Raw genomic sequence first — 27,106 nt, 5'->3', positions numbered from 1 at the left:
TAGTAGGTACATATAATATAATACATAATATTGTATTCAATTTTCGGCTGCAGACGCGTTACTGTGTTGAGTTACCACGCGCCCGAAGCGCTTGTCCTGTACGCAGCGTTTCGGGCGCTTATAAAAATTATATGAATTTCTATGGAATGGATTCTATCAAGCGCTGCCTTCATCACAATACAAATTTTTATAAGAACCCTAAATGCAGCGTACCTACTGTGCGCTTGCCTCGGGCGCCTGTTATAACTTTATAAGTAGTCCATTATGCGTTATGGTGTGTCGCAAGTCGCAAATCGCAAATCGCAACGCAATCTAGCGCGACGATCGACCAATCAAAGTGTGCCATCACATCAGCGCACCATAACGTCACGACATACTAAACGTGCGCACATATCTAAATATATGCAAGGAAAAGGTGACTGACTGACTGACTGATCTATCAACGCACAGCTCAAACTACTGGACGGATCGGGCTGAAATTTGGCATGCAGATAGCTATTATGGCGTAGACATCCGCTAAGAAAGGATTTTTGAAAATTCAACCCCTAAAGTGGTGAAATAGGGGTTTGAAATTTGTGTGGTCCACGCGGACGAAGTCGCGAGCATAAGCTAGTTCATAATATAAAATGATTGATTTCTATCGCGTCACGAATCACGACACCCCACATCACGGTAATGTGTTTGCGCCTTTATTCTTCAAAAAAGTAATATCTAACGCGTCTCGAGCAGGGTTCAAAGTACTCGTCGTATGGAAGGTCCAAAGCAGACAGGGTCGAACCGAAGTAATTCCTCGTGAACTGCAGGGCATCATGGGGACGCAGCAGAAGTAACGTCTGGAGGTAGTCGCGAACCAACCCCGTAAGCTCGCCATTTTCTGTCACGTACTTAGCACCTTCTGATGATCGTGTACTCTGTCCAGTTAATTTTAGGATTTACCATAAGTAAATCTAACGCCTAGCCTATCGCAATTCGCAGATTATTAATACTTAATACTTAAAATCTAATAAGTCTCGCTTAAAAAGAACACTTTAACGTAGACGTTTCACAAAGTAAACGTGCCTACAAAAATGTGAATGTACAACAACTCTCGCTGACTCCACCCACGAGATGGAAGGATTTTCACCAGATAGAGAAGCACTATAGAACATACTTAATACTATAGGTGTCTACTGAAGGCCTAGTGGTTAAAACGTGCGTCGGCCCTCTAGTCAGGAGTCCAGGGTTTGATCTAGGACACCTCTAACTATTCGGAGTTTCGTTTTAAGCAATCAAATATCACTTGCTTTAACAGTGAAGGAAAATATCGCGAGGAAATCTGCATGAATGAGAGTTCTTCATAGTGTTCTCAAATGAAGTAAAGTCTGCCAATCCGCACTTGGCCAGCGTAGTAGACTATATGGCCAAACCGTTCTCATTCTGAAAGGAGACTCAGTGGTGAGCCGGCGCTGGGTTGATGTTGATGATGATGTCTTAAGTAGCAAAACATCATATTATCCGTTCATAACTCTGTATCCCGGACTCTCACGACTAGAAGGCCATAGTTTTAACCACTGGCTACTTAACCTCAATTACTTACTACTTAAACTCAATTTCCTCTGTTTAGACAAAATAGATAAGACCAGTTTTTGTCCTAGCAGCACAATATGAACGGATAATATTGCATTGCCACTTAATACTTACAGCCGTACTCAGAGTCGCTGATCATTACTTAAGATTGAGTTAAAACGAGACAGATTTATGTGAGAGATATAACTCTGTCTCGTTTTAACTAAACTTAAGTAACGATTAAGCGACTCTGAGTACGGCAGTTAGGTAAACTAGAATTTGTAATACGTACTTTGTGATCAAGATAGTCTGAAAACAGCTGTAAATCGCTCCGCCAATGTTCCCGAAGGGGCTCGTGTGGTTCTATTTCATCTTTTTCAGGAACGATTTGAAGCAGAGGGTTAATATGAAATATGTAGCTGCTGTCCGCCCACTCGTGGCTCACCATGTATCCTTTAAAGTAGCAACGATGATGTAGAGTCCCATTGCGAGGCATCTATTCTTATTATTTCAACATTGTACCTACTTCGTAAAACTTGAATCTAACAAATGAGAAGTTTTGCCCCAAATACCAACCCGGCGGTGAAATGAAAGTATGTGACTGAAACTTTGTAGTCTTTGCCGACGCGAGAAGTCAGTAACTATACTAACTACTTGAACATTAATAATATCATAACAAACACCCTGGTTAGAAGAAAAATCTCAAATTGTTCTACTGAATAACCAATTAAGCACCTTTACACCTTAGTCAGACCTGGAGAATGACATAGGCTACTTTTATCACAGAAAATCAAAGAGTTCCCACGGGATTTTAATAATCTACATTCACGCGAATGAAATCGCGGATATCAGCTAGTAAATAATAAATGAAAAAAAAACTTTCACTATTAGAAAACTAAGTAAGTACCTACTTTATCTAGAAGTAACATAGATTATGAATTATACATGTAGGTAGGTACCACGGACAAAGTCGTATAAAAAAAATCAGTCAGTTAAATCAGATTACAATTTGAGTCTTTCATTCCACATCAAACTTCAATAGAAAAAAGTAAGAAAGTTGAACACGGAAAGTTTTTATTGGAAACTGAACTGTGAGCTCACCTCTTAGCGTGAGGACTGTCAATGTTTGATGAATAAATCCGGATGGTTCAATAATATGACGTTCTACCTTCACTACGAATAATGGCTTGCCGTTTACAATCGCTTGACTAACACCAAGACTTACCTGCAATCCAAAGAATGACATGTTTATTTGTGTACCTCGTTATAAGTCCAGCGAATTGCTATTGCGCTGGAACCATGTCCTTATAACATCGAAATGACGTCATGTTGACGTCATTTGACGTAGGTATATTTAAGTAAAATATACCATCAGCTCGAAACTTCAGTCTAATGCTGACGTCACTAAAATGGCGGCCACGCGCTTTATTTATTTGCGGGACTTAAAGTATTGTTTAACCATATCAGGTCCTGGAGTGATTATAGATTTAATAGGTAAGCATATCAACGTCATCAACCGGCACAAGTCCACTGCTGGACATAAGTTTCTTGTAGGGACTTCCACACGCCATGGTCTTGCGCCTCCTGAATACAGCGGCTCCTTCTAATTCCTTTGATGTCGTCCGCCTAGCGGTTGGTCTGCCAATGCTGCACTTTCCGGTGCAGAGTCGCCATTCGACCTTGGACCTCCGCAAGTCTACCCAAACCAACTTGGCACCCTAAAATCTATCGGTTCCTCAAACTATGTAGCTATACGTATAAGTAATAAAAGAAGAAACTGAGTGACAATATACTCATGCATGCATCTCCTTTTAAGCCTGACCACCGAGAAGGGCTTTTAAGAAAATCTACATTTAACACAGACGAAGCCGAGGGCATACCTAAACTAGTTTGAAATAATGGCTTTAATTTAAACTGTCGTAACTCGTCTAGGTTGCCGTCATCTGAGACTTTTCACTGCATCGTCGTTGTTAGAATTAAAAAACTTCTTGAATTATATTGGAATAACCAATAAGATAATACAAATTTTAGTTTGCAGTAGAGTACACAAGCTTCGGTTTCTATTTGCCTTATTAAGCTGATGGAAAGTATTCACTTCTCAGATGATGCGAGAAGAGTGGTATCATCAGCGTATCGAAGGTTTGTAATATCTTGTCCCCCTATTGAAACACCTTTCGTCCATTCATCAAGCACAATCCGCATTATATATTCAGTATAGATGTTAAAGAGTAGTGGTGATAGAATACAGCCCTGTCGAACTCCAGATTGCGTCTTTAAAATTGCCGAATCCATTCCATCTACCCGAACAATCGCAGTTCCATCTTCATATAGTCCTTATGAGTATGAATACTTATTTACAAGTAAAGGCAAACAAATCTTACGTAAATGTTTTCACATATAGTACCGTCGATAAGTACGGTATCAGTTTTAATATGACCGCAGTATCTGCTCAGCCCGATATATCGGAGAAGCACCACATTAGCACCTTCCAATAAAAAGTTACGGGCGTCATCGAAAGAGTGATAGAGTCGTTTCACATAATGTCGCTCGCCGCAAATACGAGTCACTTTATTGTAATAGCCGCTTTCGCAGATCGTCATATAGCTGCGTTGCTCTTTGGTGAGCTCCTTCTTTGTTATGTGTCTGAAATGAAATTGATTTAAGTGTCCACTCCTCCTATCCTGTTCTCTCTTTCTCTCTGAATCTGCGTCGTAATCCTTATTTTCTGGATGATCACTTGGTCCATTTTTAGGGTTCCGTACCTACAAAGGTAAAAAGGGAACCCTTATAGGACAGACAACGATGTCTGTCCGTCTGTTTGTCTGTCAACAAACCTACAGCGTGCTTCCCGTTGACCTAGAATCATGAAATTTGGCAGGTAGGTAGGTCTTATAGCAGACATATAATGGAACTGAAAACCATGAGTTTGTTACATCACCAAAAAAAATGTGTTCATGAACAAATAAATACTTAGTAATTTCAATTTTCAAAGTTGGACACTATACCAAGTGGGGTATCATGGGAAAGGGCTTTACCTGTGCATTCTAAAACAGATTTTTATTCATTTTTATGCATCTGTTATGATTATCGTACAAAATGTCGAAAAAAATACCTGTTCCGGCGCAGCACCTCGGGGTTGTGCACTAATCTCTTAATGAAAATTCATTGCGTGTATTTTATACCAGGCGTTTTTCTTATTGTGATAATAATATAATACCCGAGTACGGAACCCTCGGTGCGCGAGTATGACTCGCACTTGGTCGGTTTTTCACAATGGTGAGAGTTTCATTGGGATTATGCGGTAGACTCCTAGATCCTTCGGAATACGACTGTGACTATTAGTAGGTACCAATAATAATCTCGGTATTTTTCTATCAATTATAATAATTATCCTTCTAGGCAAGAGCGTTCCATCCTAGATACCGCATCTGTTATGAAAATTTACAAAATAACATAATATAGGGGAGCATTCATTGCATTCAAAAAATATACAATATCCTCACTCAGTTTTGTTCTCTTCCAAAGTATGAAGGTTACAATCCAAGATGCTGACGAGCTTGGAACCCGTCTTAGCCCCTTCCTTTGATGCATGTGATACAACTTGGACAAGAAACTTGTCTTTGTCTTCACCTAGAGTTTCGACGCTAATGCTTATACCTGTTTAAGAATAAAAAATCTAAATAACTAATTAACTATCATAATAATTAGGTACCTACTAAGTTAATTTGGCAACTGACAGCAAGGATGATAATATAGCAATGCAAGCTAGTATAGTGTATAACAATATCTAGGTAGTTATTTAACACCGTATGGGTACAGTACCGTTATACTTGCAGGCTAGTGATACAATCTTATTTATATATCTACATCAATAAGTAAATAAATAGTTGTAGGTATCCTTACTACTTTTCTTTTAAATAAGGAAATAAGCATGGTACAGTAATACCTCCAACAGCACTGCAGCAGTCCAACGAAGGCTTCCGAACTTTTTTCTTAAACTCTGGCGGTGTTACTGTACTCTGGCCACCATGGACAGGACAGGGGCCTTCTTGTGGGATTGGCTCCGAGTATAACCCTAAAATTTTGAACTTTTCCTTTTCCTGTTCTTTATACGATATTTTATCATGTTTGTCATACGCGTAGCCAAAATAGTTGTGCCTTGGATCCACGTCGGGACACCATTGGTAGTCATGTTTTCCTGCTCTGATTCTTTTTAGTTTTGCCACTTCCTTTTTCTTAGGCGGGCATGTACACAGGAGACTACCAGCAATTTCCGTTCTATTTTCGTCACAAATACACACATCCTCTTTCTTTGGTAGAAGATCACAAAGACAGGGTGGAACACAATCACATTTTTTGTTGCAAACACAATCTTCTGGATCACCACAAGTACAGTGTGTTGGTTTGGGAAAACATTCACAATCAGCAGGTGATTTTGCATTGCAAGTGCATACCTTTTCAACTGGACACACACATACTGTTTTAGAGTCATCCTCCTCGCAAGGGATTTGAACACTGTCAGTAGGTTCACAGACACAAGATGGTGGGACACCACAACTGCACTCTCCCTCTTTACACGAGCATTCCTTTCCTTTGCGGCAGTAACAAATAGGTTTTGGTAAAAGTTTTTGACAAATACACGGTTCTTTTGGAATTGTCATAGGAATAGGTTCTTCCTCTTCAATCTTATTTTCACCCTCGCCGTTTTCTTCTTTTTGGATCATATCTTTATAAATATTGCTTTCTATAGTAGGCTTACCTTCGCAGATACAAATTGGGCAAGGATACTTGCCAGATTCGCAAATACATGGCTTGTCAACTTGATTGCAACCACAAACAGGACGAGGTTTGCCGTCATAACACAAGCATACATTGTTGGGCTTACATTTACACAGTATTTGAGGTTTTCCTTCATCGCATATACAAATATTTTCAACTTGATGGCAAGTACAATCGGCGCGTTTTTTAGCACCACAATGACAAGGTACTTTGAAATAACAAGGACAATCGCCCGATTTATTAACTATGCAGGTACATTGCTGTATACCCTTCTGAAGATTTGGATTCACTTTAGGAAAGCCGTCTATTGTTACACAGCTCACCAAACTATCATGCACTGGAACAGGTTTATTACAATCAGGAAAAAAATAAAAATGAAAATCATTGTCTTCTGCTTCGCTTGGCACTTTTGATACTCGTAGTTCTTCAGTCGGCTCTTCTTGCGTTTGCTCTATTTCATCATCCTTTTTTTTATCTGTTAATTTACTGTCCGTTGAATCAGTACAAGACCATTCAGAGTCAGTAGATTCATCCTGAAATTCACCTTCGTAGTGACCACAACTTACTATTAACGTTTCATTAAAACATATTTTTTTCTTTATATCCTCATCTGAAACATGTATAAAATAATTTCTGAGTTATAGCTAAAAACGTAGGTATGCTACGCAGGAACAACATTTTCGTTTTCCACGCCAGCCATACTTACCTACTTAATAATATTCATCACATCACACTGCCTAGAACATCTCTCTTCAAAAGAAGAAAGATGTTCTAGGCAGGCGTCTTAGGCTGCATCTTCACTTAGGTAGGTACCTACTACATATTTATTTTAGTGTAATTGCAATGAAGCGATGCCTATAATTGTTTAAAAAAGAAGGGGGCATATTGTGACCTGTAAAACGGCTATTCAAGTACAAGTAGGCGAAGGAACAGGAGTATACAACAGCAATCCTATGTCTAATCTACGTATGCTACCTACATATTCCACAACAATATAATATTAGATGCCTTCTTAATAATCATGCCTAAATAGTAAAATATAGGCAGTATAGTATATAAACAGTCAGTGGCAGTATACATCGAAGCAGTAAAGTCATTGTTACGAAGACCTTACCAATTTCAAATTTGAATTGCTTAGATAAATCAATTAACGAAACGTAAGATTGAGTAGACATATTATTATTTTTCAGCTATTTGAGTCGTAGGTATTCTTGTCTTTTAAGCATTTAGTTGGTGTAAGTATGTTTTTTCTCTGTTTTTACTTTAAGCTACAAAAATGTCCAAAATTGTAAACTTATATTGTTTGAGGTTTTTATTAATATTTTCTTACGTCAAAATAGGATGACGATGACGGCACGTGTCGATGTTAAATTAAAAGAGGTTACTGTCATGATTCCGAACTGTAGCCTGTAGGTATACCTACCTACCTAAGTACCGCCGCACAGCCCATGAACATTTGCGGCTGCTCAACCAGAGGAACCGCCTGCGTCAATGCATTGCCGGCTTTGCAGGAATTTGTTGATCCGCCCCGTGTGTTGAATACCTAACCCCATGAAAATCTAGGGTAAATAAATACCTACCTATCGCCGAAGAGAGTAGGTTCACCATTTTGCATGTTCATGGACAAAAGATCTGGTGATCGAAATACACCAACCACCCAATACCTAGATATACCTACTACCACTTACTACCTATGCTGTTTAATACCTATACTCTGCGACAGATTGAGATGGCAATCGGAATATGAGGTGGATAGACGCCCTGCACACCGGCACGTCACCCTCGCTCGCACTGGGTTAGCGTGGGGGCTGTGGGGCGCGGCGTTCCCTACCCGAATGCCATCTCGACCTGTCGCGTATCATTCTTATTTGGTAGGTACTTATCATTGTAAGTGCATCCTCCTCTTGACGACCTCCGTGTCGCAGTGGTGAGCACTGTGGTCTTATTAGGACCCGGGTTCGATTCCCGGCAGGGGCAGTTTCAAAATTTATAAATTTTCTAAAATTATCACTGGTCTGGTATGGTGGGAGACTGCGGCCGTGGCTAGTTACCACCCTACTGGCAAAGCCGTGTCACCAAGTGATTAACCGTTCCGATAAGATGTCTTGTAGAAACTAGAAACCGATAATGATTAAAATCGGTCCGTCCGTTTGGAAACTACGGTGCCTCAGACAGATAAACAATATACATATACACCCAAAGACACCCATATAGTCCGTAAAAAATTACTCCTCACACCCTATTTTAACTCTAGTTAACTGTCATGTCAAAAGTACGGTTCACCCATGGTTCACCCGGGTTCACACTTCACCCAAAGAATTTGTATGTAGGTACTTCTGGCATGTCACACAGAACAAGACTGTTATTTATTTTATAAGTGCATTGTGAACTTGCTGTTGGTGTACCGAAAATAAATAAAAAATAGTCTTAAACCACAGCGTTAAACTTATAGCACATATAACATATGTTTGCGTCGGGGGCATAGAACAGGTCGGGGGTTGAAAAATAACAGTACCTATATCCCTATATCACTCTGATCCTTAACTGTCATATTATAATATATATATGCAAAAAATCACACCGATCCGTTGTTCCGTTGCAGCTTTTTGAAGAACAAACCAACAAACAAAGTACTTTTGCATTTGAACCATAACCATACTTTGAAGTTTGAACCACCACCAACTTACAATGTCACACGTTTCTAAAGTTACCCATCGCCACTGAGCACTCTGCAGATAAAAAGAAAGTTGTCGTGTTGACATTTGACGTGACAGTTTACTATTTGAATTTGACAAAATTATTTGTTTAAGAGTAAGTATTGCCAGACGGTTACATTTGTTACAATTTTCGTAACTTTTGACCCTCTCGTGACTTGTATTAAGGCAATTTTCGTTTGTTTTCTAAAATAACAAATAATCAATTATCTTTATCAGTCATATCACCCTGTCTACTATCTATCTCTTCGCTTAAAACTGGAGTACCTAACTAATGAGCTCTAACTTCTATTGGACCACAGTTTTTCGTCATCAAGTAAAATAGGATACCAGCTATCCTATCCTACCTATCTAGGCATAATGTTGTATTCATCAATGTGTAATAATTCTTGCACTACGCCAGATTTTTAAATGTCTCTAAGTCTAAAGCATAATACGTACCTACTAAGCAGCTACTAGTTTTTTTTTAAGCAAGCGTTCCTGCCGGTCACTATAAGTAGGCATAACACAAAAAACGATATTAAAATATTTTTATTTTTTCTTTAAGTACCTACCTATTTTACTATGTACCTAGTTAGTTAAGTATTTAGATCTTTTGTTAAAAAGAAAGTAGGTAAGTCCATTAAATAACTAATTGATCATTCTAAGTCTGCCGCTCCGTGAAATCCAACGCCACAGCGCCAGTGGCAAACCCAGGAAGTGTTAAACATAACTTTTATGAAACAAAATGTAACTTTTGACACGAGGGCCCTGGCAACACTGTTACTGACAGATGATGTGGCCAGCTGTCTTGTGCTAGTGATTTTTATTTTAAATATTACTTATTTATCGAATGTTATAATGCAAAAATGACCGTATTAACTTACATTTTATTCACATTACTAATATCAACATGCCAATGTACATTACCAGAAAAAGTTTATTGTGTAAATCCAGAATGTAGTGGTAAGTAACTAAAAATCTGTTCAAGTTTAGAAATGTTTCCATTTTTTATCAATAACATCACGATAATATTGAATATCACGCAAGCCTTAAAGTATTCGTACCACGTCAGTTACTAAGATTTAATATGAAATATATTATTTACGTTTCAGAACCTATATCTAAAGCAAAAACACTTCTTAGCTATACAGCTGGTGATCCAGATTCTATATCATTTCGAGGAAATTCTGAAGCCTTAATTTTTATGAAATCTACTGAGAGTAAACCGGATCTATGGTATGCCTCTATAAATGGTAAATCAGGCTTTGTTAACCCTACCTTTTTACGAGAATATAAAGTATTCGAAAAAAAACCTGAGTTCATTTTGCCTCTGGATGCAATAAAAACAAGACTTTTGGTACAACCTGATAAGGTTAAACAAGCCCATGAAGTGATCGAAGGAACCACTCTGTTTCCAACAGAGGCTCTAGCACCTGAAACTCAACAAGACTCTGTTAGGGTGCCTGTTGTATCCAATGAAAATTTTGAGCCTAATATACAAAATCCTGAATCTGTGCAAAATTCTATTGATAATAATAATCTAAATATTCCTGCAGAAAATAACATAGAAACATTCTTAAATCAGCATACTTCAAGTGAAATAACCACAAAAGCTTCTATTCCTGAACAACCAAACAATGAAGAAAATCAACCCAATGTTTTTCCTGAAGTAAATAATCTTGAAGATAAAAATAATGCTCAATCGACAATAGACATACAAAATGATTCAACTGAATCATCAATGGACCCTTTAGACAACTCTACCATTGAGCAAGCTGATGCAATAAAAATACAAGAAAATAATGCAAACTTTATACCTCAAACAGAAAATTCAGAAGCAATACCAACAAATACTGAAAATAATTCAAATGCTCAGTCAGAAAATACAGAAGCAATATCAATAACCACTGAAAATAATCAAGGAGATAATTCAAATTTTATACCTGAAGCAGAAATAATAGAAACAGTACCAACAAATACTGAAATTAATACTCAATCACAAGATCTTTCTTCTAATGATAGTGAACAACTATTAGCAGAGGCTGTTAAAGTATCTGATATAGTAGGCTTAAAACATAATGACTTAACATCTCAAGATTTAAATGTAAATAGTAATTTAATGGCATCTGTTGTGAATAATACGGAGGCTGCTGAAATGCCAAATGAAGATGTAGGTCCATTTAACAGTTTTGAAGGAATCTTAGACAATACTCCTAATATGCTTGAAAATACACCGCAAGTGCCTAAATCAAGTAGCAAAGAAAAGGTTGAAAATGAAATAAAGCAAAAAGATACTCATACTACAAGTGAAATTGTAACAGAAGCTATAAAGATAAAGACTGAAACAACACATGCAACACCCAGACAAGAAGAACCTACAACAATCACACCTTTAGATGACAATCAAAAAATGGAAGAAGCTAAAACAGCTGCATTGCAGAATGTTTTAGGTATAAAAACTGTAAGTGATACAGTTAGTATGAATCCTTCACCTGATAATATAGATACAAGCACATCTATAGCACAAGGCATTCCAGATGTTGCAAAAACAGAGACAACTACAGCTGTACCACAGGAATCTTTTACTACAACCACTGAGACGGTGCCAGTAACTGAATCAGTAACAGCTGTGACATTTGAAACATCTACCACGCCTGAACCTACACCTGACCCTTATAAAGTATCCGCTGAGCAATTAATTGAAGAAATATTTATTGAAGCCACTACAGAAACTCCGTCTTATCAAGAGGAAACCACTGGGGGATTGCTTTCTGATATTTATACAACAATCGCAGATATGTGGCCTCCTACTACAGAGACACCCCCAAAGGAAATCTTTGATCCTGATTATGTTCATAATCCTGCAGAAGAAATTGTCGTAGAAGACACACAAACTGAAAGTTTTTCATTTATTGGTTATCTCTGGAATAAGTACTCTTCAGTTATGGGTGTCAAAGAACAATCTCATGATTTATTCCCATCAGCTGGTAAGTAAACTTCCCATAATAAACAACTGTGAATAATATGTGTGTGTGTATAAGAAAGTTTTAGAATTATTGCCATTATGCAGTTTTAAACAAATTTTTTTAATGCTTGGTCCAAAAAAGACCTTTTTGTTTGAATAAGAAGCAATTGTTGGTTAGCAGAAACTAGTATTACTTATGCTTTTAAAAATAATTGATAAACCTGTCAATATAATAAAAATAACAATTACACAATTGGCTACTGTCAGTCATGGATCCGTGTTTTCCTTTTAATTCAAACTACTGTTGACAGAATTATTTTTGGGTCAAACTGTGGTCCAACAATTTTTTATTAACATCTAAAATACTAAAATAGACTAAATATACTAAAACACTAACGTAGTTTACTCATTAAATACAAAGCTAAACTAATGTATAGTCCACGACAGGTCGAGATGGCGATTGGGGTATGAGGTGGGGGGACGCTCCGCACACCTGAACGTCACCCGCGCTCGCCCGCACCGGGCTAGAACGAGGGCTATGTGGGTGTGCGGGGCGTTCCCTCCCAGATTGACATCTCGACTTGTCGCATACTACAGATATTGATTTTTAGATTTAATTGTAATGAATTTCCAGGTAATACATGTTTTACAGATGAGTATTGTGATGGGGAAAGTATGAAAAAACCGAACCGTTTACTGACATTCCTTCTGACTACCGCTGGCTCAGTCATACTATTCACTCTAGGATATTATTATATCGAAAACAACAGACAAGACGGCAGGTTGATTGGTAGTATTAATAATCTTCAGAGGGAGTTGCTGTTTTCTACAAAGGTAAGTTTCTGCTATGACCATCTCTAAAATATAGTGTGTGCAAAACAAGTAGTTCAATCTGAACACCAGGCGTATGACTGACATTATGATATGCATTGTACAAAAACAAATCTCAGCCAGGCTTGTGTATTTAATCCTTAGTCTATGATCTGCACAAACTGCTATGATGCAACTTCAGACTAAACTACTTGTTTTACAATCACTAGCATAAAACAAAGTTGCAACCTGTGTTTGGTTATTTGCTTATAACTTCTAACTGGTGGTTTTCAATGCAGTTTTTACTTTTTACCATCATTTGCTCCTTCCCCAAGGAAGCTTTATATAATGTATAATACATACACATTTAGACTATAGAATAACTATAAAAAATGTGTAAAAATGTATAATCTGTTTTGAAAAAACAAAGTAAATGAATAAGTTATTTTACAGGAGTGCGAGATCCTTAAAGAGGAGCTTGCAACTACTAAAAATAAGTTAGCTGGGATCGAAGACAGTTCATTTGGAGTAGACGATATGGTACAGTCATTAAAAGCAGAAATCAAAGAATTAAAAGAAAATAACGAAAGACTGCGAAACTCTTTGGACGATAATGAGAAACTGCTTAGGGTGTCAGAGAACACTGCAAGCGAACTGCAAAATACCCTTGGTGAAGTAGAAAATACTCTTAGTGAGCTCTTTGCAGAAAGATCTCACTCTGAAGAACAAATAGCAGAATTAAATGGTAAGTAAGAACATCTTAAAAAAATGTACATAGACATTACCTAATAGTTCTTCCCTTATTGAGTTGAAACTTTGTACAGTTGTTAAAACTTTGTACCGTTGTTATTGCCCTTGCGTGAAGTTTTCTGGCATAGAACCATCAATGAAATGAATGGTGGCGCACGAGTTGCATTACAACGCTAGTTTTCCTGTAATTTTCTTTTTAGTAAACGACTCAGCTATAGTAAGATCTGATAGGGCTATATTTAGAACTAGATGATGCCCGCGACTTCGCGTGGATTAAGTTTTTTTAAAAATCCCGTGGGAACTGTTTAATTTTCCGGGATAAAAAGTAGCCTATGTCCTTCCCCGGAATGCAAGCTATCTCTGTACCAAATTTCGTCAAAATTGGTTGAACGGTTGAGCCGTGAAAAGCTAGCAGACAGACACACACTTTCGCATTTATAATATTAAGTATTAATTCAGTATTCCTCATTTTCAATAATTAATATTAAAATTAATTAATATTGAAGGTATTCAATATTATCTTAAACTATAGGTTCAGGTATAAAAGTAAGTACATTATCTTGCAGGCAAAATCCAAGCTTTTGAAGAGGAGCTGATATCAGTGAGTAGAGAGAGAGATAATTTCCAATTGAAGTATGTCTCTGCTGAGACAGCTTTGGAAGAGTTCAGGAAACAGAAAGGGCAGCTTCAAGAGCTCACCCAGAAGTTGGCTGAAGCTAATAACACTATTGAATTACAGAAACATGAAATTGTTGCTCTTAAAGTAAGTTTGAAACACAAACAATCAGTGTCCATTTGGTTGTACTGTATACAAACAGTTCCCGGCTAAGTTTGTTGTTTTTTTTTTATTTATTCAGATACAAGTTAGCCCTTGACTGCAATCTCACCCGGTGGTAAGTGATGATGCAGTCTAAGATGATAGTGGGCTAACCTGGAAGGGGTATGGCAGTTTTTTTTATTAAACCAATACCCCTTTGGTTTCTACACAGCAACGTACCGGAACGCTAAATCGCTTGGCGGCACGGCTTTGCCGGTAGGGTGGTAACTAGCCACGGCCGAAGCCTCCCACTAGACCAGACCAAAAATTTAGAAATTATAAAATTCCAAACCCCTGCCAGGAATCAAACCCGGGACTTCCCACTATTAAGACCACAGCGCTCACCACTGCGCCAGGGAGGTCGTCAATTGTTTAAATCATTCATACAAATTCCACAATTGACAATAAAAAGTGTACAATGGTACCCAATTTGAATAAATTATTTGATTTTGATTTTGAAATATCTAAATTGAAATATATTAAACTGAGCTGTAAAGTATTGTTATCCTTTTTACAATGTTCACTAAAGAAAACGATGGTACTGTTTTAGACCTGTCAATAGAATCAGTCTAGAAGTTGTACAAAATAAGCAACATTATTTACTTAGCAAACTAATAACCCCTATATAACCCCTAATAGCTTTTCTATACATTTAATTAAATGCCCTAAGGCCTATTAATAAACCTCTTTTTAATTTTGCATTGTAAATATTTTTTAGGATGTGATAAAGGAATTGAAAAGTGGTGCTTCCTCAAACTTTGATGTTACGTCATTAATAGATCACACTGAAATCAAAGCTAAATTATCTAAGGCGTTGGAGGAAAGAAATGCTTTAAAGAGTAAATACGAGGTAGATATTTCAATGAAAACTTAATTTTTCTGTTAAATTAAATTTAAATTCCTACATAAGGCTCCACTGAAAACCAATACTGCAGCAATATGCTGAGTGGAATGTATTTAGTCCGTAGATAGAATCAATCAATCAATCATATAGTTACACACATACATGGGTTTGATCTTGAACAATTAGTGCTTAATATTATGAATGTTACAAGATCAAGAACTGGCTATCCTAGCTAGATTTTTAGATCTGTGTTAAGGATAGCCAGCCCTCTCCCTCGGTTATCTAAAAAGTAATAAATAAATAAAAATGCAGAAAGTTGTTAATCTATAACGTTTTACATTTAAATAAACGTATGAACTTAGATTGTTGCAAAGGAAAACTATGGGTGTGTGTGTGTGTGTGTCTCTGTGTGTGTGTGTGTGTGTGTGTGTGTGTGTGTGTGTGTGTGTGTGTGTGTGTGTGTGTGTGTGTGAGTAGGTGTAAATGTGTAGGGGTATTGGGTTATGTGTATATTAAGTAATGTTGTGTAAGTAAATTAAAATAATAAATAAATTATATTTATTTCTATTCACTTTAGTTATTATTATTTATTGAGAATATAGTAGATGTACTGATAGATTGTAAGAAATCTTCTGTTTCGTCATAAGATTTATTCAACAAAAAGGATATAACTTTCTTTTTACACTGAGTAAGCGGCAACTTAAAGATGGGTAATTCTGCATTAATCTTATTATATAGAAATGGGCCAAGATAGTAGTAGAATCGCTTTGTAAAGGCTAATTTAGGCGCACGTAAGGTGCAGATCTTATCTTGACGCCGCTTTTCAATATATCTGTATGGAGTATTTTTGTGCTGGTGTATAATTATATTTAAAATAAAAAGCTTTCTGACACTAAGGACGCCACAATCCTTATACAATAACGTAGTAGGAAAGAGGATAGGCCGAAAAGTTGCCACCTTTAGTATAGCCCGCTGAGCAATTTCAAGGGGCTTTAAAATAGTTTTAGCAGTGCCACCCCAACATGTGATGCAGTATAGAATTATTGATTGGCAAAGAGCATAATACACATTACGGATCACAGTAGAATTTGCAATGCTTCGTAGATTTTTGAAAATAAAAATTAATTTTCGCACCCTGCTAGTGAGTAAGTCGACGTGGTCTTTAAAGTTTAATTTTTGATCCAGAACAATACCGAGATATTTAATTTTATCAGTAGAAGCTATGGAGTCACAATGACAGTTGGCATTTAGCCTATTGGAGAATAATAGGTAGATTTAAGTACTGTGTAACCGCATATGAGATAGCGATAGCACGACGTAACGATAAATAACACGACAATTATTATCATTGTTTAGTAGTCAATATTTGTATTAACCGATCAACAATATTTGTATTAAACGTTTTTTATGTAAAAACAAGTAAATAACTCATGAAAAATACAATTACGCCACGAATTCTCAAAGTTTGTTTCACAACTAAAGTTGCATGCCTTGTATGTAATTTGTATGTATTCTTGAAAAAAACCAGTTACACGATAAGGGACAAAATATTGGTTAGCTGCGTCTTTGTTTATCACATTAGTAACTTTATCTGTGCTCTCTTTTTAGTGTGAATGAGAAAGCAAACGTTCCTGTATCTACCTTTATTACTTACTCTATCTACGATTTAGTCGTATTTCATCTTTTGATATTATATATTTTAGTAGTAGCGATGGGCGATTGTTACAAAAATGAATGAATTGAATATTCAATTGTCAATTTATTCATCTTCTCAAAAACAATCTAATAAAAATCGACAATCGATTGTAAATTTTTTCGATTGTTAAGTCTATGCATGCGGATCATGAGCGCAATTGTATTCGATTTTCGATTCATTCGTTGCAGAATGCAGACCCTGGGTGTGTGTTAGGTGACAAGTTCGAAAACAATCGTTTGTTTTTCGATTGTTCAGTTATTATTCTAATTAATCGCCCATCGTTAGTATAATGTAATACCTGTTATATTGCTTGTGATCAAAAAAATCTATGACAAGAAAGTAATGTAATATTATTCTGCCAGGCAGAACACAAAGAAAGAACGCGTATCGCAGAGGAGCTGAAAACCACACATCAGTCATATCAAACAAGTAGCCTACAGGCATCTGAAGCTCTCACGAGGCTGGAGGTTCTTGGAAAATATTTCCAAGAACGGGAAAGCGAACTTATGAAGTTAGTATCCATGTAGTGATCCAGTAGTAATCCAGTAGTAATCCATACTTATATTATAAATCGAAAGTGTGTCTGTCTGCTTCAATGAAATTTGGTACAGAATTTGGCTGCTTTGATCCCGGAAAATGAAAGAGATCCCACGGGATTTTAATAAACCTATATCCACGAGGATGAAGTCGCGGGCATCATCTAGTAATATATATTTAACTCAAATAGCGAGCAAATGAGCAGGCGGTTAACCTGATGTTCATTACCGCAGCCCATGAACATTTGCAGCACCAGAGAAACCGATTTGTGGACCGAGTGTGGTGGCGCTATTTTAGGAAGGCCTATGTCCAACAGTGGACATCTTAAAAATCTGGTGGGAAGTCTTTGATTTCCAGGATTAAAAGTAGCCTATGTCCGTCCCCGCTACGTATATATTCGAGTATTAGCAACAGAACCAAATCCTAGTTAAAAGCACGAAAATATTACATTACACTTTTTTTTTAAATCTTAAACTTTAGAGAGCTCAGTACCAAGGAAGCATTGTGGCTCAGCAAGCAAGGGGAGTCGACAAGCACTGTAGAGAAGATAGAATTGTTGCAACAAGAGGTCCAACGATACAAGTAAGTACTTTTGCAAGTTTAAGTACAATATGCGGCCGAAAGTAATGGACATTGGCCTTTAGAATGACATTTCGGCTTCATAGAGTGTTGTCTCTGTCACTTAATCCTATATGACATTTTGTCTGTCTCAACGACAGAGACAGTGCTGTATAAATTTGCTTACATGTACATTACTTTCGGCCGCGTACTTTACTATTGTTTGTACCCTTAACCTATACTAAATAACCAGTCTAAAATTAAAGCTATCCTTTTCCGCTGGGAACCTCATAAAGTTAGGCAGAGGTCCTGAACCATCAACGACATTAGTGGGACCGATTCTGTTATACACAATCTCTAAACTAAACTAAATAACAAATCTAAATCTAGTGCTATCCTATTCCGCAAGCAACATTATGAAAGTGATAGCAATAGATTTAGACTGCCATTTTAGTTTAGTTTAGAAATTGTGTACAACAGAATTAGCCACATTATCTCACTATATGTATTTATGCTAAGCGAATAGGCACTATACTACTACTGTGATTTGTGTTACCATTAAATTAACCAGCCCGGGCTTATGTCGTCACTTGATAGCTTCACGGAACTTAGAGAGAGAGAGAGAGCGATAAAACTACGCGATAGAAAGAGAGGCGTTTGTTAAATTAAAAATAAAAACGAGCCGAGTTGCACTTCATTACGTGATCATCATCATCATGATCAACCCGTCGCCGACTCACTACAGAGCACGGGTCTCCTCTCAGAGTGAAAAGGGTTTTACCCCAAGTCTACTATGCTGGCCAAGTGCGAATTGGCAGACTTCACACATTTTTGAAGATTATGGAGAACTCTCGCTTTTGTAGATTTCCCACGATGTTTTCTTTCACCGTTAAAGCAAGTGATATTTAATTACTTAAAACTCTGAAAAGTTAGAGGTGCGGCGTGAACCTTCTATACCTGTAATGTACATACTTCTATTGTGAATAAATGTATAACCTTATATCCAAAATGCATAATATACGTCTCCCTTTATTCACGGGCAAAAAAACCACATATTTCTTGGACAGGGAAAAATGCGACACCTTAACACTCGAACTAGCTGAACAAGAATCTGCTCGGCGCACCGCCATCAGTGAAATGGAAGCGCGCGAGCACACCGCGTGGCTCGAGGCGAGGCAAGCCAAGCGCGACGCGGAAGCGGCCAAAGACGACGCCGCTGCGCTGCGCAGGAAGCTGGCTGCCTTGCACCAGGCCGATGGAGCCGCCTCACCACATAGACGTGAGTATAAGTAATTAGTTACAATAAACAAAAGTTTTGAGAGTCCACGCAAACACACATATCCATGAAAGACGTTCAAAATGTTCTTACGCCCAAATATACGGACTTCGGTCAAATGGAAGCGCGCGAGCACACCGCGTGGCTCGAGGCGAGGCAAGCCAAGCGCGATGCGGAGGCGGCGCATTTATAATAGTAGTATGGATATTTATACTAAATGATTTATTTAATTGTTAACTATATAAATACGCAACTATATAAATAAGATACGTATAGTTCTCGACAGTTCGACATGGCAATCGGGATGGGGACGCACCCGCACAGCCCCCGCGCTAACCTGATGCAAAATAGCGCGGGCGACGTGCGGGTGTGGGGGGCGTCCCCCGCCTCCATACGTCACGATTGCCATCTCAATCTTTCGCGGACTATAGTAACTATGAGCTCAACACTGCCCGTGTCGTCATCACGTCTAAGTCCACTACGTGGATGGACTTTTGGCGATCAAATAATGCTTGTCCCAGCGGTGGCCTCGCCCCTAGAGGCGGATGGCCTGCCGGCGCCGCTGCCGCCGCCGCTGGCCTTCCTGCCGCCGCCGCTGCTACCGCCGCTGCCGCGCCCGCCACCGCTCGGCCGCCTGCCTTCGCCGCACCCGCCAAGGTATGCGTCTACTATCATACTGATAGCATAGATCAACTGGATGTTGCCCGCGACTTCTTCCGCGTGGATTTAGATTTTTTTAATCCCATGGGAAGTCTTTGATTTACAGAGATAAAAGGTAGCCTCACTAGCCCATGTCTGTCTCCGGGATGCAAGCTATCTCTGTACCAAATTTCGTCAAAATTGATTTAACGAATGGGCCGTGAAAAGCTAGCAGACGGACAGACACTTTCGCATTCATAATATTAAATAGTATGAATTACTATTTAAGCGCCACTCAGTACTCTCTGCTAATTTATCCTCGCCCGCAATGTAACGGCTATTAGCACTGCCGCGTTTGCATCACTCGGTTGTCACTTGTTATCAGGCGAACAAGAAGCACTGTTGTTGCTTACGTATAGCGTTGTCCTTGTCCAGCTTGATAGGTTTCGCTCAGGCCTCAGTCATGCTCAGCCCTATACTGGCCCTAGAATAATTACCCACACACACAAGTCATTTGCGGATACGGATAGGCCGGTTCGGTTTGTATGGATTGTCGGGGAAGTGCTGATAGTGAGGCTAATTCTGTTGTACACAATCTATACTACGTTACTAAAATAAAATGACAGATCTAAATGTATTGCTATCCCTGTCATAGGGATAATATACTCCAAGGGGAAAAGGATAGCACTAGATTTAAATCTGTCAATTTAGCTTAGAGATAATTAACAACAGAATAATTTGACCACATTTTCAAACCTGTGTGGGGGTTCTAACAACTTATTAATATGTTAATTGTCTAAGTGAAATAGAAGGTAAAACTCACTCTCATTATAATATGAGTATGTTTAAACTAGAAATAGATACAGCGAGCGACGCTACTCGCCTGATAGCCGGTACTCGCCAGAGAGCCGCTACTCGCCTGAGAGTCGCTACTCGCCCGAGAGTCGCTACTCGCCCGAGACAGTGCGCTACTCGCCCGACAGCCGCTACTCGCCGCGACGCCGCTCGCCCTACTCGCCCAGAGACAGAAGAATGCGAGTTATAGAAAGGTAAAGTAGTAAAATGGACCTTAAAGGCCTTTCTTTTGAAGCTCAAGTTCGTTCATACATATAATTCATAAAAAATACATGTCAAATCTATGACAACATTGTGTACAAGCAAAGTTATTAGGAAGTGGCGTTGATTCTGGCTTTCTCTAAACTAAATTTAGAGTATCTGCTTCTTTTTCATTTTAGTATTGCTGAAAAGACTTTTATTTTAATTCTAAGAATTTTACTCTAATCTAGAAAAAACACTCTGCTCAAGACTGGCACCTAAAGCCACGAGGTTTGACAGTTTTAAATTAAAATAAGTTATTCTATTTTTTTCTTAGTAAGAGATTCCGAGACGGTCAATCATCTAGATTTGTTTTGCTTGATACGCCCGTCAAGCGGCTTGATCAAACAAATGCCATTCCTCTCATAACGTCCGCGTCGCGTCGAGGAAAAATATAAAATCGCATCAATCACGTAAATGCTTGACTCTAGCACCAAGAAAACTTTGTAATGACCCTTCAAATAAAGTTACATTGTACGCAGGCCCAACGGACGCAATTCGCGGTCGCGAAACGGTCCCGCACCCCCCGACACCGAAACTGAATATAACTCGGACAGCCCCACGCGGCGGCCGCCCCGGCGACGGTACTCCAGGCATTCAGGTAGATCCATCATTATCAACCGATAGACGTCCACTGCTAGACTGTATGTCAGCAGAAAATATAATACATCGACCTTTAAAAAGCGGTTTCGGTTTCGTAGAGCGTTGTCTCTGTCACTCATACCTATGTGATGTTTTGTTGGTCTCAACGACCGAAACAACGCTCTACGAAACCGCTATCTTTTTTTAAAGGTCGATGTACAATATTTTCTGCCGCGTACTGTAGGTCTCTTTTAGGGCTCCCTGCGACTCGTGTCGTTTGTCCATCTAGTGGAGGGTCTTCCAACGCTGCGCTATCCGGTGCGAGGTCGCAATTCTAGCACCTTGGAACCCCAACGTCTATCGGTTTTCCGAACTTTGTAGCCTGCCCATTGCCACTTCTGCTTCACAACCCGTTGAGCTGTCGCTTACTCAGGTTCTCCTCCTAATCTCATTTTTCAAGATCTTTACATCCAAAAGTGGAAAAAAACCTTTTGTTCCTCAAATTAACTGTTCGCCGCGAAAGGTTGAACATGGCAATCGGGGTGTGGGCGAGGGCACCCGCACGTCACCTGCGCTCGTCCGCACCGGGTTAGCGCATGCGCTGTGTGGGTGTGCGGAGCGTTCCCTCCCCGATTGACATCTCGACCTATCGCGTACTATAGCTGTTAATGTATACTTTCTTTATTTCAGGTCCCAGTTCGGGTTCTGGATGCTCAACTGAATCAGAGAAGTGAAATCTTTTAGTCAAACTTTTAATTTGCTTTAGAATAAATAGAGCCAAAATGTATCTTGCTGGTAATTAAGGTACTATCTACGAATAAGGGAAAAAATTACTCCACTTGAATAATATTAACTTTGTTTGTATCTTCCAATTAACAGTAGGTGTGAAGGTGCAAACAAGAAATATTACACAATAAACTTTAGAAAGAGATAAATGGTATAAGTCCACGCCAATTAAATAGTTCTTGAAGTTAACCGCAAGTCGCGTCGCTATAGCATTTTCTAGCCCGGCGTCCGACGCGATGGAACGGGACACAGCAACCCGCGCGCCGCGCCGCACCCCGCGTTCGCTATTTGCATTAGTGTGAGTGCAACATCTATGTGGTGTTATAGTTTGTTTGCATCTTCACAAATTTCGTGTCTATTGTTTAGTAGTAAATTTTCGTTTTTGTTACAACCTGTTTAGCTATTGGGTACATGAGTTTTTTTTAATGAAAAACAAATAAATTATGATTTAGGATTTTTACACAGTCGACTCAGTTCGTTTTCGTTGTAGGGTGCTTATCAATTAGAAAGTTGTTCCTTCTTCCGTATAGTTTATTTCACACTTTCTAAAAATAATCAATGAAATACGTTTTATTATTTTGGTGTCATGTACTTTTTTGCTATAGCTTTCACATCGGATGACAAAATTATGGTTGGACAATGAAAAGTCTATGCAGTATTCTTATGAATTAGAAAGGGATGAATATACTTTTATTTTTACCTTCTTCTATATAGTTTACTTTATAAAAGATTAATTAATAATCAATTTAATACCTACTTAATAATCTTGGTCATGTACCCTTTTGCTGTAGTATTATTCGAAAGTGACTTTCATAAAGATAACAAAGTTATTTTTGGACAATGAAAAGTCTATGGCGTCATTTAAATAATATATTTCATCCTAACTGTTAAAATGTAGATATACCATGTAATTATTAATATTCAACGTTCTCTCTTCCCAAAAATGCTCTTAAATTGATCCCATACAGGCTATCGCATCGGTGAGAGCCGCAAGATTTTTTCAGTTCTGAATAAGCGAATGACGTCAGCAGTAGTGTCGGCAACACCAGTCGCGTCAAATAAATCCATCATGGTGGTGTCAATTCAAAGGTTAGCGCTTCCTTTGCAGCCTTTTCGAGCTGCTGGTGTGATTTGCACTTTCAGTACTGAAAATACAGCGTTTGCGGCTATGTGATATAACCTTTATTCGGCGTTTGTATATTTACGGTGTGTAAGGTTTGTATTGTATTTGTATTTTACTGTCTTATCACCTTCATATACCCGAGTCCCGAACGACTGATCTACTACTAAGCAAAATTACCTATTAGTTTGATTTTCCGGGTATTATACCTCCCCCGCCCGTTACGCCATGTGAGTCCGCAGGATTGCTCTGTCTGGAGGTCTCCGTCGTTCGACTGTATAATGTATCCCTTGGCTGTTCTATTAGTTACCAAAAAAGTTTTACTGAGTTTATAATGTCGCGTAGGAACCAATCTGTAACATTCAAACATTCAATCTAAAAGCGAATTCTAGTCCTTTGAAGCATTTACAATTAATTAAATTAGTCAGATCAAAACAAAAAGTATGATTGAATCGAATTGGAAAATATGACTCTTTTATCTGTCGCTACTCGATAATAACTATAAAAACTTACACCGTCTCGTCGCAGTTAAAGCATGTAACTTCTTCTTCATCTAGTGCCTCTCCATTACTGAAGGTCAGCAGTCAGTTGTTTAAACTTCTTGTCCATGTCTAGGCGGAATAGTTCTCCGACTGTTTTTATGCCAGTCCACTCCCTTATGTTACGTAGCCATGACTTCTTCCTTCTTCCCACCCCTCTTTTTCCAGCTATTTTACACATCATAAATAAAATCATCATAATGTCTGCAGCAGGCGGTACCTATCGTGTCGCAAGATATGGCCAGTTACGAGGACACGTCTGGAAGGACTCGTAGCTGTTTGACCTGATTTTGATCACATACTTAAGGCGAAAAAAGCTGTGATAGCTTAGTGGTTAGGACGTCCGCTTTCTAGTCGGAGGTCGGGGGTTCGATTCCGGGCACGCACCTCTAACTTTGAGGAGTTATGTGCGTTTTAAGAAATTAAATATCACTCGCTTTAACCATGAAGGAAAACATAGTGAGGAAACCTGCATGCCTGAGAGTTCTCCATAATGTTCTCAAAGGTGTGTAAAGTCTACTAATCCGCACATGGCCAGCGTGGTAGACTATGGTCAAACCCCTTCTCACTCTGAGAGGAGACCCGTGCTCTGTATTGAACCGGCGCGGCGATGGGTTGATCATGATGATGATAATTTAAGGCGATCCGCGGCAAGCTCAAGAGCTGCAATTAATACAACTACTGCGTACATCAGCTTTAGCGCGTCCGATAATATAGTTCACCGTGCTGCTGATGTCATTTGCATTTTCGGTAGCTACTGGGTAAAAAGGATTGCTGCAATCTTATTTGCATTTACATTATGTGTATTATGTACCTACCCATTATTTTAATTCTCCAAAGTCAACAATAATGGCAAAAGGTTTACGTACGCAAATAACATAAACACACTGATAACGGTATTATAATGCGAAGTATCAAATAGGTCAATAACAGAGAACAAGATAAGGATTGCTTTATTTGTCTCAAGTAGTTTTAAAATTAAAGTTTATCAAATATAACAAACTTATATTTTAATATGATTTTATTTTGTATTTCTAAAAATCTCACTGCCCTACTGTAATATATACATTACTAGCAGATGCCCCCGACTTCGTTCACGTCAAATTAGGTGTTTAAAAATCCCGTTGGAACTCTTTGATTTTCCGGGATAAAAAGTGGCCTATGTCACTCTCCAAGTCTTTATCTAGATCCATACAAAAAAATACGTCAATCCGTTGCGCTGTTTCGACGTGATTGAAGGACAAACCAATAAACCAACAAACAAATACACTTTCGCATTTATAATAAGGGTACTGATACATAGAGAATTTGAACCTTTTTAAATACACCCATACAAACTACGTTTCAACTACCATCACATCTTCGGAAGTAACAGTATTCAAACTTAAGTTTTTCCTTAAATTATAATATGCATGTTCAACTATAAAATTTACATTATTTTGTACCATATTTTAATTTGGGGCCTCTTAGATTTAATTATGATTTACTGTATATAAAACGCAAACTATTTCTATTATGTAAAATAATACTATTGAATTTATCTAATTAAAAAAGCGCACCACCAAGATTACTAAACAATTAATGTGAACCTTCCTTCTAGAAGTTCCTAATTTGTATCGTGTTTATATTGTCTGTTCCACGTAGAAGCTATCTATAATTTAAAAAATAGGAAATCCTAAAGAGCTTTCAAGACGTTCAAACGGCTTGACGTTTAGCACGTAGATTTGTTTTGCTTGATCAAACTGCTTGGTGCGAGATTGATGTGCCCGTCAAGCGGCTTGATCAAGCAAACGGCACTGTTCTCATATCTCGAACACTGTCCGAACGTAGCGTCAAGCAAAAATATAAAATCGCATCTATCACGCCTCAAGCACGTAAATGCTTGACTCAAGCATCAAGAAAACTTTGTAAACGGTTGACGTCGAGCCGCTTGGTCGTTTCAGAAGCTATTAAAAACGTATCACAGTAAAAATATGACAAAATAACACGTGTACAGCAATTGAAGACATGGTGTAAAAACAATCTTCGGTAAAGTTAGTAAAACTTATACAAATACATTTTTCAAGGCTTTTTTATTTCAGTGACCAAATGACATTGAAAATATTAGGTATAATTATTATACACCATGCTCACACAGCGTGCTATAAAATTATGATCAAATAAATCATTTTTTCCCCTCCGAAAATAATATGATACTAAGTATAAGTTAATTACCTTATAAATTAGAGGAGAACATAAAATAAATATATTGTTATAAAATTTAAGTTTGCAAAAAACATCTCCTAAAGTGGATTATGTATCACTACGTTGTATTAGAAACTGGATCTATTATACTTGCAATATTCTGTTCTTGTGCTGATGTAGATGAGCCGCAAGTAACATATTTTTCAGTAGATACCAATATCTATTGCAAAGAACCAATGCGTGAAAATAGGTAACGTTATTTCGTTGGCTGACATTTTGAATTCAATATGGTAAAGTTGCCTGCGACTCATAATATCGGCTGTAATATGCGATTATCATTCATTTTTCAATTTTTTCTTACTCAGTACACATTTGTACTTCAAAATTATTAAATAAAATGTTTTCATGCCTGCCAAAAGCAAGAAGACAAGAAAATGGCAATCGTTTTAGTATCGGTATAGGAGATATGAAATGGATATACAGGATGCGGCAGAAAATAATGTACATCGACCTTTAGAATGAGATTTTGGCTTTGTAGAGTGGTGTCTCTGTCACTTATAGCTAAGTATATGATTTTTTTGGCGGTCTCAACTGCTGAGACAATTGCTCTACAAAACCGCTGTCTCTTTCTAAAGGTAGATGAACATTATTTTCTGCTGTGTGCTGTACCTTTTTATTAAACCATGATTTGGCGCAACGGGTTAGTGTACCCGTACTTATTGAATTATCCAATCATTATGTAATTTAATTGATGCGATCTTTAATTTATTGTGAATAATATTGTTGTTTATTAGTCTGTATTGTACTATATTAGATATGAATTTAAATAAATAATTTTTATTGATCTTTTTCTTTTTATTTTCTTTTTACATACATTTTCTGGAGGTA

At 38.0% G+C, this 27,106-nt stretch overlaps 2 protein-coding genes across 3 annotated transcripts; one reads left to right on the top strand and one right to left on the bottom strand.

The window, feature by feature from the left end:
* Positions 1–506: 506 nt before the first annotated feature.
* Positions 507–7,499, bottom strand: LOC117984818 (uncharacterized). Its single transcript, XM_034971482.2, has 7 exons — positions 7,439–7,499; positions 5,492–6,934; positions 5,049–5,202; positions 3,927–4,188; positions 2,647–2,770; positions 1,838–1,998; positions 507–911 (listed from the first exon to the last, which is right to left on the bottom strand). Exons 1-7 carry the CDS (start codon positions 7,497–7,499, stop codon positions 690–692), a joined length of 2,427 nt encoding a protein of 808 aa, XP_034827373.1. The 3' UTR covers positions 507–689.
* A 2,213-nt stretch (positions 7,500–9,712) lies between these two features.
* LOC117984554 (transport and Golgi organization protein 1-like) lies at positions 9,713–27,063 on the top strand. Of its 2 annotated transcripts, none has more exons than XM_069500170.1 (13): positions 9,713–9,983; positions 10,133–12,007; positions 12,638–12,819; positions 13,249–13,540; positions 14,112–14,308; positions 15,081–15,212; positions 17,265–17,413; positions 17,920–18,021; positions 19,065–19,276; positions 19,795–19,930; positions 20,767–20,961; positions 21,490–21,608; positions 22,280–27,063. In XM_069500170.1, exons 1-13 carry the CDS (start codon positions 9,887–9,889, stop codon positions 22,321–22,323), a joined length of 3,732 nt encoding a protein of 1,243 aa, XP_069356271.1. In that variant the 5' UTR covers positions 9,713–9,886; the 3' UTR covers positions 22,324–27,063. The 2 variants fall into 2 exon arrangements, with proteins under 2 accessions (XP_069356271.1, XP_034827074.1); XM_034971183.2 differs by having other exon boundaries at positions 9,715–9,983; positions 12,620–12,819.
* The last annotated feature ends 43 nt before the right edge of the window (positions 27,064–27,106 follow it).

The sequence above is a fragment of the Maniola hyperantus genome, chromosome 8, assembly GCF_902806685.2.
Source record: "Maniola hyperantus chromosome 8, iAphHyp1.2, whole genome shotgun sequence".
In the NCBI taxonomy this organism is placed as follows: Eukaryota; Metazoa; Arthropoda; class Insecta; order Lepidoptera; family Nymphalidae; genus Maniola; species Maniola hyperantus.
This window is presented reverse-complemented; position numbering and strand designations above follow the sequence as displayed.

Bases quoted from the DNA above. Each gene is read 5' to 3' on its own strand.
- LOC117984818 (XM_034971482.2), bottom strand. From the start codon at position 7,499: ATGTCTACTCAATCTTACGTTTCGTTAATTGATTTATCTAAGCAATTC. The intron at 5,203-5,491 runs GTATTACTGTAC...ATTCTTAAACAG, and splicing joins CTGCTGCAGTGCTGTTGGAG to GTATAAGCATTAGCGTCGAA. The intron at 912-1,837 runs GTACGTATTACA...TTAACTGGACAG, and splicing joins CAGACTATCTTGATCACAAA to AGTACACGATCATCAGAAGG.
- LOC117984554 (XM_034971183.2), top strand. From the start codon at position 9,887: ATGACCGTATTAACTTACATTTTATTCACATTACTAATATCAACATGC. The intron at 12,008-12,619 runs GTAAGTAAACTT...ATGAATTTCCAG, and splicing joins TGATTTATTCCCATCAGCTG to GTAATACATGTTTTACAGAT. The intron at 15,213-17,264 runs GTAGATATTTCA...TTATTCTGCCAG, and splicing joins CTTTAAAGAGTAAATACGAG to GCAGAACACAAAGAAAGAAC.